This window comes from Bos mutus, chromosome 10, assembly GCF_027580195.1.
Source record: "Bos mutus isolate GX-2022 chromosome 10, NWIPB_WYAK_1.1, whole genome shotgun sequence".
Lineage (NCBI taxonomy): Eukaryota > Metazoa > Chordata > Mammalia > Artiodactyla > Bovidae > Bos > Bos mutus.
Window position 1 is genome coordinate 27,864,957 of NC_091626.1, and position 15,631 is coordinate 27,880,587.

At 40.5% G+C, this 15,631-nt stretch overlaps 1 protein-coding gene across 3 annotated transcripts in view; it reads left to right on the forward strand.

Annotated features, from left to right (window-relative positions):
• DCAF5 (DDB1 and CUL4 associated factor 5) overlaps positions 1 to 15,631 on the forward strand; it is a 94,206-nt gene that overhangs the window by 60,869 nt on the left and 17,706 nt on the right. For all 3 annotated transcript variants that reach the window (XM_070377662.1, XM_005905737.3, XM_005905738.3), the window contains exon 7: positions 6,523 to 6,589. In XM_070377662.1, coding sequence (XP_070233763.1) covers positions 6,523 to 6,589 — 67 coding nt within the window. The remainder of the gene's footprint in view (positions 1 to 6,522; positions 6,590 to 15,631) is intronic.

Here is a 15,631-nt window from a genome sequence, read left to right on the forward strand (position 1 = left end):
AATGCTAAAAGATGAAGAAGGAGCGGGAGTTGTTGGAGGGCATTATGGCAGTCTACCAGAAGAGGGGGTATTTTGTGAGTGCCTGTTTTCTCTAAAGGTTAATAGATTGACAGAGGACATGGGGGTGAATAGAATAGGGAGAGTGCTATTAGGTGATTTGGGTGGGGTGGCTGGTGGTGGCGGTGGTCATGCTGGTGCCTCTTGAACCTATTAAGGGAACAATTGTTGCTCTTGTGTGCTTGAACAACTTAGTATCTCCATACTGACAGTGGGTTAGATAACATGCACTGGCCTCAGGTTAACTCTGCTTAAGATGACTGGGTTGCATCAAGATCAGTAAACAGGCTTTCCTCTTGGGATATGAAATGAATGAACAGTAAGAGATGAGGTTAAAGTGTAGCCAGCCTTTAAGCTTTGTGGCCAGCTGAGAAGGATTATGGATGGTGTGCATCCACACAAGAACTTATGCTCATTTTTGCACTGGTGTCACCTATCTTAACCCACAAAGCCAAGTGAAAACTGGGTATGTCTTCTACTCGCTGATCTAAAGTAGCCTGTGGGTCTCCCACCTCCCCAACCCCACTATACCTCAGCATTTTAGGAAGTGGGGCTCCTATTGCCTAAAAAACGGATTCCCTAAAACATTCTTTCTCCTTTGGTACCCTGCCCTGTATGTCTGTGTTAGGATACAAGGTGAGACACTCATGGGAAGTGAGTTTTTAATTTGTCACTCACCCCTCAGAGGCTTCAACCTCCCTCAACCTGGGAGGAGAGGGATCTTTCCAACTGCTCTGATGATGTTAAATGTATCTCTGGACTCAGCCCACTTGAAATGATGCTTATTTTTGCAGAGCTTTAAACAGAAAGAAAGGGAAGGAGGTTGGGAGGAAGAGAAAGAAAGAAAGAGACAGAAAGTAAGGGAGGATTGGAAAAGCGAAGAAACAGATCTCTTTTGGCTTCCTAGTATTTTAAAATAGCCCAGGGCTCTAGTCTTTCTCCTAGAATGTTCCTCTCCCAGATATCCATGTAATTTGCTCCCTCATTTCCTTCGGGGCTCTGCTCAAAATGCCATTTTATCAGAGAGGCCTTCTGTGACCACCCTACATAAAGTGGAACTAACCACCCCCAGCACTCCCTATATGCTCTAAGCTGCTGTTTAAGTTTTCTCTGTAACACTGTTACTGGACATATTACATATATATATATATTTAAACTTTTTTTCCCCTATTCACTCTCCAGTATATATGCATAAAATTCTTTTCCTCTTCCCACCCAATAAAATGTAACTCACATGAAGGTAGGGACAGGGTCTTTTTTGATCAGTGCTGTGCTCCTTTCCCTGGGACAGTGCCCAACACATAGTAGACATTCAATAAATATTTGTTTAATGAATACATGGATGAAATCATTTTTATTTTACTCTCCCACAGTCAGCAGGATCCCAGGCAGCCAACTTTTAATGTTGGAAGGGGCCCAGCAGACAAGCAAGAAATGCCATAAATGAATTCCTCAGGGCAGTTATGTGATTCTAGTGTGTGTGAACACTTAAAACGGTCTGACTAGACGGCAGTGGGTCAAGACCCCCTCCTTGGAAATCATCCCGAACTGTTCCCTTGTGGTGGTTGCAAGAGGAAGAAAGGGTCGGGAATTGCCCTTATCCCTGAGAGGAAGCCTGTACGTTGTACTCATTTTCTCTGTATTTCTGGAGCTGTCATATTAAATCCAAGAGGCCTTAGCTCTGCGGGAGTTTTCTTCCTTCTAAGGCACTCTTCTGAGTCAGCATTCTGTCTGGGAGTCCCCTTGAACTTGTCATAGCTTTCCCTGGTGAATAGTTGAACAGAGGAGGGAAGCACTGATCCTTCGCAGTGATGTATTAATAGTAAAACCTCTGAAAACCCCAACCTCAGCTCACTCCTTTTTTAATATTTATTTTTTGTTTGTTTAGTTTGGGAAAAGTATGGGGGTGGGCACAGGGTAGAGGGAATTCTCTGTGTGAAGTTTTATAGCCTCTTTTAAACACAGAACATGAAATGATGAGCTGTTGAGTAATACGTGTATTTTATATATAAATTACTAGGCACAGTTCTTTTGTGTTCTGTCCCCCCTCCGCTGTGTGTCTTAATTTGGGTTCAGATTTCAGATACAAGTAGTTTATTTGGAAATGCAGGAAATATCACAGGAGTGGAAAAGAGAAACAGGGAAAGGAAGGATGATTTAGTGAGCCAACTACAACTGTGGGCAGTTGAAGTTTGATCCTGAGGGGAAGGGGCATAGAACACATGAGATGCGTGCGTACTCGCTTGTGTCTGACTCTTGCGACCCCGTGGGCTGTAGCCCGCCAGGCGCTTCTGTCCGTAGCATTTTTCAGGCAAGAATACTGGAGTGGTTGCCATTTCCTCCTCCAGGGGATCTTCCCAACCCAGGGATCGAACCCACATCTACTGCTTCTGCATTGGTAGGTGGATTCTTTAGCACCACTGAGCCACCAGGAGATCCTTTAGGACGCACACTTCAGGCTGTTCTACCTGGGAACAAGGCAGGTTGAATATTGATGTGCCAGCTTCCTTGAATCATTGTAGGAACCTGCTCCCAAGGAGGTTCATTCCCTAGAGCAGCCTGCAGCCTCCTGGGCCTTGGAGAAGACTTTCGACTAAGAGATATGAATACTGGCCCTTGGCGATCAGGTACACTGAGCAGTAAGGCCTGAGAGACATGAGCCGGGTATGAAGGAGTGAGTTACCCATGCTTCTGCTTTCTGCTAAAACTACATGAGTACCATAGCTTTATCTTTGTGCTTTGCTTTAGCCTTTTTCTACCACAGCTTTACCTGGGGGTGGCTCAGGGCTCAAATCTGTCTTGCCTTGACCTCTGTGACTCACCAGGCACCTTATTTCTCATAACGGCACCTAGTGATGTCTGCTTCATGGCATGGTAGTTGTGTACCCACATGTAAGTTTTCTACTTAAATTAAGTTCCTTGGGAATCTGGATATTACCTTATATTTCTTTGTAAACATCAGAGTGCCTGGCATGTAAGTGCTTGGCTCTTGTGTAATTAGTGAATTTTCCCCCTAACTGCTGGGTAGTTTAGCCAAACAGACTGTGAGAGGAAAGCCTTGGGCTCCTGAATTCCAGCTTCCTAACTTCAAATAAGATAGTATCATAAACTGCAGGGAGTTAGTGAATGGACCTTAAATCAAGACAAGGAGGATTCATCTTTCTTTTTTTCTTTTATTTTTAAAGGAAAAATTTTAAGTGTATAATATTGTGGTGGTAAGTACATTAACATTGGTCTGTAACCATCACCAGCATCTGCCTCTAAAAGTTTTTCATCTTATAAAACTGAAACTCTGTACCCAGTTAACACTATCTCCCAACTCTCCCCTGCCCCCCCACTCTTGGTAAAGCAGCATTCTACTTTCTGTCTCTATGAATTTGACTACTCAGTTATTCTATTAACCTCCTAAGTGGAAGCGTACAGTATTTGCCTTTTTGTCATGAACACACAGTGTTCAGGATACATCCGTGTTGTAGCTCATGTCAGTATTTCCTTCCTTTTGAAATCTGAATTATATTCCATCATGTGTATATACCACATTTTGTTTATACATTCATCTGATGATGGGCACTTGGGTTGCTTCTTTGGCTGTTATAAATAAAACTGCTATGAACATTGTTATATAAATATCTGTAAGAGATCCTGCATTCGGTTCTTTTAGATATATATCCAGAGGTGGAATTGATGACTCATGTAGTAATTTTATTCTTAATTTTTTGAGGAACTGTTTTCTATTTTTTTGATAGTAGTCATCCTAATGAGTGTGAGACAGTGTCTCATTGTGGTTTTGATATGCCTTTCCCTAATGATGAGTGATGTTGAGCTTCTTTTTATGTGCTTATTGGCCATTTGTATATGGCCATTATATGTTTATTCTTTGAAGAATGTCTGTTCAAGTACTTTGCCCATTTTAAAAATCTTTGGGTTTTGTTGTTGAGGAAGCTTTTTAATTGAAATGTAGTAGGACTAGACTGAGTTTCTTTATTTTGAACATACTTATGTAGTGACTTGTCAAGTAACCATGGGCCAGCAGTTTAGGGACTTTCAGCCCTGAACTGGCTTCCATCATTCCTTCACAGGGTAATCATAGAATCCTAGAACTAAAGGAGCCTTAGCCTCTTCTGGTTGCCATAACAAAATACCACAGACTGGGTGACTTATGATTCTTATAATTTCAGTAATTTCTTTCTAACCGTTATGGAAGCTGGAAGTCCAAGGTCAGGGTGCCAACCTGATTGGATTGTGGTATAAGCTGTCTTCATGGTTGCAGCCAGCTGACTTCACTGTTTCTTCAGTTGGTGGAAGGGGCTAGGGAGCTCTGTAGGGTCTCTCTTATAAGAGTGCTAATCCCATTTATGAGAGCTCTACCCTCAAGGTACAATCATTTCCCAAAGGCCCCATCTTCTGTTACCACATTGGGCATTAGGATTTGAACATGTGAATTTGGGGGAACACAAACATTCAGACCAGAGCAACGAGCAACCAGGTGAGGAAACTGAACCCACTTCTTTTTCCACCGTGCCCTGGGCCAAATCACCTAGTCCCTATGGATAACATTTTCTTCATCTTTGAATACAAGTTTCTTTATCTCCTTTATCATGTCACTTAGTAGTGACATGTGTTTTGTGGAGTGTTTTGTGGAGAAGGCAATGGCACCCCACTCCAGTACTCTTGCCTGGAAAATCACATGGATGGAGGAGCCTGGTAGGCTGCAGTCCATGGGGTCGCTAAGAGTCAGACACAACTGAGCGACTTCACTTTCACTTTACACTTTCATGCATTGGAGAAGGAAATGGCAACCCACTCCAGTGTTCTTGCCTGGAGAATCCCAGGGACGGTGGAGCCTGATGGGCTGCCATCTACGGGGTCGCACAGAGTCGGACACGACTGAAGCGACTTAGCAGCACTAGTGTTTTGAAGACTGGTAAATTGATTTTTAATGATTATAATGTATTTAATAATGTATTTTTATTAGGCATGGGGTTGTGCTATATTGGACTTTTACTTTTTTTGGATGTTCATAGTGTCATTTTTAAGTCAGAAATTTTCATTAGAAAACTGTAGGCCTTTATTTTTCCAGGTAAATAAGCAGATGGGACCAAAAGGCAGGAAGTAATGCTGAGCTAAACGTAAGGTAGAGCACTTTGTTAATCTTTGGAAATAAGTGAACTCATAGAATTGCTCACTGGTTGCCATTAGACAGTGTTAGACAATGCTCTTATGAGTTCTAATTAGAATAGATCTGGCTTAGTGTCCTGTCTTTTTGAGATCAGGCAGTTTGAAGCCACCCCATAAAAGGGGCGCTAACTCATAGCTGGATTGACTCAATGATGTCAGATGACAACAGGCAAGTTCAGGATGCTTGGGCTTGCATAAAAGGTCTCTGGGAAGCTCCTAAATTTTATTTTTTTTGGAAAAAATGTGGTATAAAGTATATGTAATATAAAACTTAACACTGTAGCCATCTATAAAGTGTGCAGTTTTGTGGTATTAAGTATATTCACATTGTTGTGTAACCATCACAACTGTCCATCTCCAGAACCTTTTCATCTGTCTAGACTGAAACTCGATACTCATTAAACAGTAGCACCCGATTTCTCTTCCCTCCCCATCCTTGGCAACTACCATTCTGCTTTCTGTCTCTGTGAATTTGACTACTCTCTGTTCCTCATACAGCAGCTGTCTTTTTGTATCTGGCTTATTTCATTTAGCAAAATGTCTTTAATTTTTACTCATGTTGTAGCACGTGTCAGAATTTTCTTTTTAAGGCTAAATAATATTCCATTGTATGGATGTATACACCACATTTTATTTGTCTGCTCATCCCTTGATGTACATTTAGGTCATCTCTGCTTTTTGGCTGTTGTGAGCTTTATACTATGAACATTAGTATACTGATATCTTGAATTCCTGCTTTCAGTTGTTCGTTATATACCTAGGAGTGGGATTTCTGGGTTATATGGCAGTTCTATGTTTAACTTTTTGAGGAGCCTCCATTTTCTGTTCCACAATGACTGCACCATTATATAGCCCCACCAGCAGTGCACAGGGGGTCCAATTTCTTCACATACTCACGAACACTTGTTTTCTGCTTGTTTGCCTTTGGTAACAGCCATCCTAATTGGTATGAAGTGGTACTTCATTGTGGTTTTCATTGTAATTTCCCTAATGATTCGTGATGTTAAGCATTTTTCCATGTTATTGGCCATTTTTATACTTTTTCTGGAGAAATATCTATTCAAATCCTTTGCCCATTTTTAAATCAGTTTGGTTTTTGTTGCTGAGTTTTAGCCAACTAGTCTTCTGATTTGTAGATACTTTTAAGAGAGTGCTGTGCTGTGCCTTATGACTATATGTTCATTTATCTTGTTTATTTTTAAAAAATCTTTTCCTATATAGATAGGTAGATACATATATTATCAATCAGTACATAAGTAATAAATACTTTTTTTTTTGTTTCAACAGTATATCCTTTCAGGCTCTGATGACTTCAACCTGTACATGTGGAGAATTCCTGCAGATCCAGAAGCAGGTGAGCATATCCTTAGTATGAACCTGCTGCTAATGTTGGCACTATTGACCTTCTGCATGCTGTGCCCTGAAAGGGCAGATCTGTAGAAACAGAGGAAAATATTTCTCCTTTAATATAATAAATTTATTAGAGAGTAGAGAGTAAACTTTAAAATAAAAATTAGAAGCCAGATTTAGCTATAACCTTCATGCATACCCTTATCTGACATAATCATGCTCAGATTTTTTTCTCCTAAGAACTTTTCTTTAAACTTCTTAGAGCGCCTCCTCTTCATTTTCCTCTCTCCTGTTTCACACTTGGAATATTTTTTACCTTGCTTTTCCTTTATCGATGCACACATTCCTGCTCCACTTATTACTCTACAAACAGTTGTTAGGGCCTCTGCCCTTCCTTTGGCCTCCCTGGTGATGTTAATTAAAAGGAAACTTTCTTTATTAATGGACAGTTGTACTCCCTGGAGTTTGGCTGATCCCATACATGAGAGAAATTAGGAAGAAATGTTTCTGCATTTGCTCTAGATGTATTCTGAGACAGCTTTCTCTAAGTTTGGATCTAGGCCATCTGAGCTTTCAGGCAGCATGGATCATTCTTGATACCAGTGTCCTCACGTGCTCAGATGAGTGTTTCATTGGTGGCTTCCTACTGGTAGAAAAATGCCTATTTTTTATTCTCAGGACAGTTCAATACAGCCATCTGCTCCAGGTGATACATGGCATCAAACTGGAAAATGCTAGGGAAGTAATAGAGGACTGTGCTGATAATATTACACAAAATGTGTCAAGGGCTTAGAGTTGAGGAAAGTTGTTGCCTTGCCTATTGCTGAATTAACAATATTGTTACCAAACATCTGCCTTTCAGAACTTGATGAGGCTTACTTTTGGAAAAACTATCCTATTGCTATGCTCTGGTTACTAAACAAGTTACAAAAGGCCTTTTTCCCCTTCTGGAATTTGGAAAGTGTGAATGAAGCATCTTACCTTTGATGTACAACCAGATGGGACAGCAACAGTCTATCTGAACAAAAAATGATGTTCTATCTCTAGAATTAGTCCTGTATTAAGTCTCCCACCCCCATACATCTTAGATTGATTAGCTGAGAAATAAACTTTGGGCTTAATTGTATCTTTTACATGATCTTGGAAACTTTTCATTATTAAGTCTATGTGACTTTTAAAATGGAAGGTGGACAATTTCCCTCTCCCAGGACTGTTCTCTGGAATCTTTTTCATGTTTGTATTGAGAGAAGGGGGAAGAATTAGCAGTAGTATTGTAGATTTTTTTCCCCTGCTGATTTCTGTACTGGCTTAGGGTATGGGCCACTGTTAGGCTGCCTTTATATGTAGATGATTATGCAATCTCTGGGTTGGCAGGGACCCTCAGAACTGATATAGGACTCCAGTACTGAAACTGGGAAATGGGTGCCTGGACCTTCCAAGGATTGTACAGGCGCAGTTAGTTTAAAGGAATCCATTTGTAGATTCTTAAATTCCATGTGTATTGGCTGTTCCCACCTCCTTCTCCCATTGTCCTTCTCCCACTTTACAGAAAAAGAAGCAAACAAACAGACAATCAAAAAATACCAGAAAATCAGAAATACTCCAGAAATATCTGACCACTTGAACCTTGGCATGGTGCATTGCCCCTAAGGTATAAAAATCTCTTAAGGTGGCAAAAAAAAAAAAAAAGAATTCTTTAATCATAGGGCTATAACGCAACCTGCCCCCTCCCTTCTCCCTTATCTTCTTATGCAATAAATTGCTTCTTTATTTTATAACAATTGGTTTTTATAAAACATTAAAAGTGTATCTGTTTTGATCAGTTGTGTTCCAGTAAGAATTGTAATTCCCTGGAGAAGGAAATGGCAACCCATTCCAGTATTCTTGCCTGGAAAGTCCCATGGGCAGAGGAGCCTGGCGGGCTACAGTCCATGGGGTCACAAAAGAGTCAGACACAACTGAGCAACTGAGCAAAAGAATTGTAATGATAACTCTAATCCTATACAGTACCAAAATGTTAACACTTAGAGCCTTACGGTCACAGCAAATAAAAAAAAAAAAATTGAATTTGTATTTATAGTTTTGCTGGTGAGTCTGATAGAATTTTTATAAAAATATATTGTGTTGAAATTTGGGGGAAAGTAAGTAAAGTAGAAATGTTATTTCGAAGAGGAAAAAGGAATGATGTAAAATTTCTATTAAAAAATAGTTAGACTTCATGGCACCCCACTCCAGTACTCTTGCCTGGAAAATCCCACGGACAGAGGAGCCTGGTAGGCTGCAGTCCATGGGATCGCTAAGAGTCGGACATGACTGAGCGACTTCACTTTCATTTTCCACTTTCACGTATTGGAGAAGGAAATGGCAACCCACTCCAGTGTTCTTGCCTGGAGAATCCCAGGGACGGGGGAGCCTGGTGGGCTGCCGTTTATGGGGTCGCACAGAGTCGGACACAACTGAAATGACTTAGCAGCAGCAGCAGAAGAGTCCGTGTAGGATGCAGCAAGTTCCCACTGCAATAAGTACAAAACTCAAATTACAAAAGCCACCTTTTTAAAGATGTCAGAGAGCTGTGGTAATAGTGTGTGAGAAGAACTAAAGTTCTGAAGAAGGAAGAACCTTCCCAACTGAGCAGAAGGTCTGGCTGTGCTCTGTCCTGATGGCATCTGTGCCCAGGTTGTCAATGGAGCTGCCATGGAGACAGCCTCTACCAGGGTCAAAGGAAATCAGAGTTTTCAACAGCCACGTGGGTTGATAGGATATATTAGATTCAGAGGAACCCAAACACAAGACCCATCTTCTCTGTAGGACATTTGCTGGGTGCTGGGGTTGCACTGAGAGTTAGGGGACTAGACTGGAAAGCAGAATGAAGTGCCTATGGTATACAGTGCTTAGGAGACAGAGTTCCCCTAGTGGGAGGGGTCTGCTCCACAGGACATTTTGAACCTGCTTGGAAAAGGATAACAAAGAGATAAGCTTAAAATCTCCAAAGGACAGAAGCAGAGAACAGAGGTTTCACAGGCTGTCCATCAAAAGCCCAAGAGGCCACACTCGAGGATGGAGCTGGACCAGAAAGGCAAAGTGTAGTCTCTTGCAGTCTCCTGGTGTGGAGGACACAAACTCCCATTAGTGGAAGAGACCTGCAACATGCAGTCTACAGGCCTTGCCTTTGAGAGATTTTAAACCAGAAGTAGACTTAGTCTGACTAAAGAAGCAATCCAGCCCTGACTTGGTCCCTCCTGATTGGATTGAGGATGATCAATCTACTTCTACAAAGAAGTAGAATGGGTAAATGCTTGATGGAGGACATGACTTTCATCTCTGTATCAGTCTGCTATGGCTGCCATAACAAAATCCCACAGACTGGGTTATTTAAACATCAGAAATGTATTTTCTCACAGTTCTGGATGTCCAAGATCAAGGTTCTGGCAAGTTTGATTTCGCCTGAGACCTCTCTCCTGGGCATGCTGATGACTGTCCTCTCTTTGTACCCTCACATGGCCTTTTCTTGCTAATGTCTCATTGCTAATGTCCCTTCCTCCTCTTATGAGAACACCAGTCTTATTGGATTAGAGTCCTACCCTTATAATTTGTTTAACCTTAATTATCTCCTTAAAGCCTCTGTCTCCAAATAGTCACTTTGAGGGGTTGGGGCATTGACATATGAATTTGCAAGAGACACAGTTCAGTCCATAACAGTCACTGTGGTTCTTTATTCTCAGTGTCCAGTATGCAATAAAAAAGTTATGAAACAGGAAAATGTGGTCAGGGATCAAAAGAAGCCAATCCACAATATTATCTAGATATTGAAGTCAAATAATCAGGAACTTTAAATATTGTAAATGTGATAAAGAAAATAGAAAAGATGGACAAAATGGATAAAAAGATGGAGAATTTCAACAGAAAATTGGAATCTACTTAGAAAAAAATCATGTAGACATTCTAAAACTGAAAAATATGTCTAATACTAAGAATTTTTTGGCTGGGTTTAATTGTGAAAGGACAGGTTTGGTGAATCGAAGACAGGTCAATAGAAGACATTCGAATTGAAGGACAATGAGAATAGAGAATGGAAAGAGCTAAACCAGAGTGTAAGAGACAAGAGGGACATAGATGATCTAACATATCCCATATGAAATTGAAATCCCAGAAGGATAAGAGAAAGTGAAGCAGAAGTAATATATGAAGAAATAATAGCTGAAAGTTTCCAGAACAAATGAAATATGCCAATTTTCAGTTTCAAAAACTCAGAGTAAATATAACAATACAGATTCAAACAAGCAGAGTAAATACAACACACCCAGGCACATCATAAGTCAAACTACTGAAAGCAAAAGATAATGAGAAAAAGCCTAAAAGCAGCCTGAGAAAATGGACAAGTTACCTGTAAATAAATAGCAGTAAGATTGATGATCAAACGATGGGAGCCAGACTGTAACAGAATGATATCTCTGAAGTGCTTAAAGAATTAAAACCTGCCAACCTTGAATTCTATACACGAGGAAAATATCTTTCAAAAATATAGGTAAAATAAAAGGCATTTAAAAAAAAGAAATTGCAGAGTTTTAATATAATTACTTAGCAGCCCTCATGAATTAATCCATCTAAACACTGAGCATCTACTGGTTATTTGCATTACAAAAAGAAAGGCAGCTAGACATGAGCATGCTGATGAGAAATATGGCGGTGCCTAGAGTCTTGCAAAGTACAACAACCCTGAATCTGATCAGACCTCAGGATCTAGCTTTAATTTGCAGGTAGCACAGAGGACGGAGGGGTGTATTGTATTACTACTACATTATGAGGATACAATCCACAAAACCCAGACTGTCAGAAACTATAGGTGAAATGATCTTATGTTCTTCAACAGATACATTCTGATGATAAAGGATGGACAGGGGGTAACCTATTGTATAAAAAATCCAAAAGATATATTAACCAAAGCAAAAGTATTTAGTAGGGAATTCCCTGGAGGAATTCAGTGGCGGTTCAGTGGTTTAGGGACTCCATGCTTTCACTGCTGAAGGCCCGGGTTTGATCCTTGGTTGAAGAACTAAGATCCTACAAGCTGTGTGGTGTCCCCACCGCCCACCGCTCCCTCCCCAAATGAAAAGTATTTAGGAATGTATACTGAAATGAATAAAAATTGTTTTAAAAAGCAAGAAAGTGATTAATACAGAAGTCAAGGTAATGGTGTATTTGTAGGGGTTTTGTTTTTGTTTTTTTTGGCTGCCCTGGGTCTTTGCTGAGTGTGGGCTTTTTCTAGTTACGGCAGGTGGGAGCTGCTCTTCATTGAGATGTGCGGGCTGTTCATTGTGGTGGCTTCTCTTGCTGTGGAGCCTGAACTCTAGGCCGTGTAGGCTTCAGTGGTTGCCGAGCCCCGAGTAAGTTGCTCTGCGGCATATGGGATCAAACCCGTGTCCCCCTGCCTTGGCAGGTGGATTCCTAACTACTAGACCACCCAGGAAGTCCCAGGATAATGATTTCTCTAGGGAAGGGAAGAGGCTGTAATAGGAATGAGGCACATAGAGGCCTCTGAATGGCCAAGAACAATTCCATTTCTTGACCTGGGTGTTGGTTATATAGGTGTTCATCTTACAAAATTTCATTAAGCTATACTTTTTAAAATTTTATTTGATTTATGATTTTCCTTTATTTACTTTTGGCTGTTCTGGGTCTTTGTTGCTGGGTGGGCTTTTCTCTATTTGCGGTGACCAGGGGAGGGGGGCCTACTCTCTAGTTGTGGTGCAAGGGCTTCTCATTATAGTGATTCTCTCATTGCAGAGCATGGGACCCCAGGCACAGGGGCTTCAGTAGCTGCAACTCCTGGGCTCTAGAGCACGGGCTCAATAGTTGTGGCGCATGAGCTCAGTTGCCCAGTGGCATGTGGGATCTTCCCAGACCAGGGATCAAACCTGTCTCTCCTGCACTGGCAGGTGGATTCTTTATCACTGAGCCACCAGGGAAGCCCTAACTTATACTTTTTATGCTATTTTTGGTACCCTTTTTTTATTCCCTGATGAAAGGAAATAAAAAACTAGTGAATAAACGTTTGTCAAAGAAAAATCACAATAGAAGTAAAATTTTATTAAATGAATAAAAATGAAAACATGATATCCCAGCAAAGGCATTCACATACTGGAGTTTATTTACCCCAGATCAGTGGTCTATAGAATTTTCTGCTCACATACCCATCCCCACAATAATTTTTTTGAGTTATAACTTAACATATATTCAAGTACACTTTTATTGAGGAATTTTAACTGAAACCCTCTGCTAGGTTGCCCACCATGATAGCATGCTTGTTGCCCCAGAGCAACTCCAGTGATTAGAAATTTCTTCTATGTAATTTCTCTATTTTTAACTGTTGGCCATTTGTAGTTTTAAGAAACATTTAGCAAGGTTCAGTGAGCCAGACATAACATATAAGGGCTTAAAGTGGCCCTAAGTCTTAGCTTTGAATGCTTAGATGATGGAAAGTCTGTCAGGAAATTCCTAATCTAATGTACTGCCTCTTTGACTTAACAGATCTGGAATGAGGCTGAGTTGCTGTCTCTGTTCATGCCATTTCAGAGTAAGATACTGAGGCAGGCTATGTGGGGAAGTTGGCTTGCTGTTATATGCCTTAATGGCATAATCAGATGACACGCAGTCGACATTTTTTATTGAATGCCTGCCGTGTGCTTCTCAGTGCATGCCAAATGCTGAGAACTAGATGGAGAGCAGTGCTAAGTGTGAGCCAAGAGCAAGGGCATCTTTTTCTTCTGCACGCTTCTGTTCAGAAAGACTGACAATCACTGGGGAAATGTTTTGCTACACAAATGCCAAAGAGATGAAATTTATTTATTATATAAACAGAATTTAGTATTATTATATAAACAGAATTAGCCAGTTGGCTAAGTAATTCACATAGGGCTGGGATTCTCCAGGCAAGAATACTGGAGTGGGTTGCCATTTCCTTCCCCAGGGGATCTTCCCGACTCAGGGATAGAACCCTGGTCTCCAGTATTGCAGGCAGACGCTTTAACCTCTGAGCCACCAGGGGTTGCCATTATTATATAAACAGAATTAGCCAGTTGGCTAAATAATTCACAAAGGGCTTGCTAGTAGGTTGAGGAAATAATTTCAAGATGTAAGACCTAATACTCAGGATAAAACTTCCTACCTGGAAAATTAGGCTCAATTTTTTCAATTGATTTCAAATAACAACTCATTTCTAAAAACCTGTTTAAAAATCAGAGGAAGGAATAGAACTGGGAATTTCACTGTGGCAAAGAAAAAACAACCCATCAGAATATGTTTTACACCTCTGAAGTACGTAGGAAGAGCATCTGTTTTTATGTGACAGTTCTGAAGATAAACAGACTGACAGTTATGTATAGAGTCAGCATGGTGTATAGGAAGGAGCATTAGGCTTAAAATCATACCTGGATTCAAGTCCAGTACTTCCAATAATGGATTGAGTGATTCTAGGCAGGTTATGTAACAGCAATTGTGGGTCTCAATTTCTTCTGTAAAATTGCTACCCCCACCCCTCACCCTACCACCTCATATCATGGAATGGTTTAACAGTCTTGAAGGCTTTCTGAAAACTAGATGTGTTCAAATGGAAGACATTGTTACTGCTATGGATAAGATCAGTGCTCATAGATCCATAGTTTCCAAAGTATTTGCTCCCTAGTAACTTAGGTAATAGAAGTAATGGAGGATTTGATAACATGTGGTAGAGGTGGGTGTCTCTGGGAAATATTCATATGACCTTCTCCTTCCCTTTTTCCTAATTCTTGTTGGAAAGGGCTTTAGGGTTTTCACTGATGGAGTTGCTTCCCCTCAGATATGCCTCTACACTAAGACCGCACTATTTATGGAAAGAAGCACAGTGTAATAGAGTTGGTAGGCCTGGGCTTAAAATTTCTGATACATTCATCTTCTAGTCAGAGGCTTTGGAAAAATTGTTTAATCTTGCCAAAACTTTCTTCTCTGTAAGATAAGAATATTAACAATGTAAACAATAACAACAGTAATAATAATACCTAGTTTCTTAGGGATATTTTAAGTGTACTCAGTAGCTACTGAGTTGCTATTTATAATAAGTGCTGCTATTTCTCATTTTATTTATTTATTTTTTTAATTTTTTTATTGTTATTTTTTTTACTTTACAATATTGTATTGGTTTTGCCTATTTCTCATTTTAAAAGCTTTCTCCTTTTTAACTTTCCTCTGAAAAACTCCTTAGAGACCAAGATTTGGGCCTTATCTGGTACCCTCCTGAATGGTCAGTTACATTTTTCTTGCACAAAGGCTGCTCTTGACTCATTGATAGTTTAAAAGGGGAAAGTCCTATGACAGATTTTTCCTTGAATGGAGGGGGAAGCATACAGCTCTTCACTGCAGCCACCCCCACTGCCAGCAGGCTGAGGAGGGAGGCTGGAAACAGCTGTGGGTGCATCTCCATGAGCCTGCCTGTGTGTGCATACTCTGTCTCTCCTCTCATTACTCTCAGAGATGCATTTACTCTCAGGGAGTCAGACCTGGGCATCTGCTTTTTCCCAAGTAATTGGAGGAACAACTGTTCTTAATTGTTCACAAGTAGTTGGTTGCAAACACATGTGAAATACAGATGATGAAAGAAGAATTTAGTGTAATTGACTTTTTTGTACAATTAAGTGTTGCTGTCTGTGGGCCTTTTTGAGCTTTACTGACAGCACTGACTATCCCCATCTGGCTTTTCTTAGCTCTTAAGTGGTTACATGATCCCCAGGAAGCAGCCACTGCTCTCTCTGTATTGTCACTACCCTGATTGTATTTCTCTTTATGTTTGGAAACTTGGAGCCCTGGGAATGTTCATGCAGACCTTTTGGAATTACTAAGAGATTGTTTGGACAACTCTTTTTTAGATATAGTGAGAAAAAGTAGTGGTCTCTTGCCCCTCACAGCCCTTCTTAATTTCTGCTGGTAGAGTCAGGAATGAAATAGATTAACTGCTTGAACAGGACTTACCAGACCTCATTTTAGTAGATAATAGCTTTAGCCTTCTCCTTCAAGC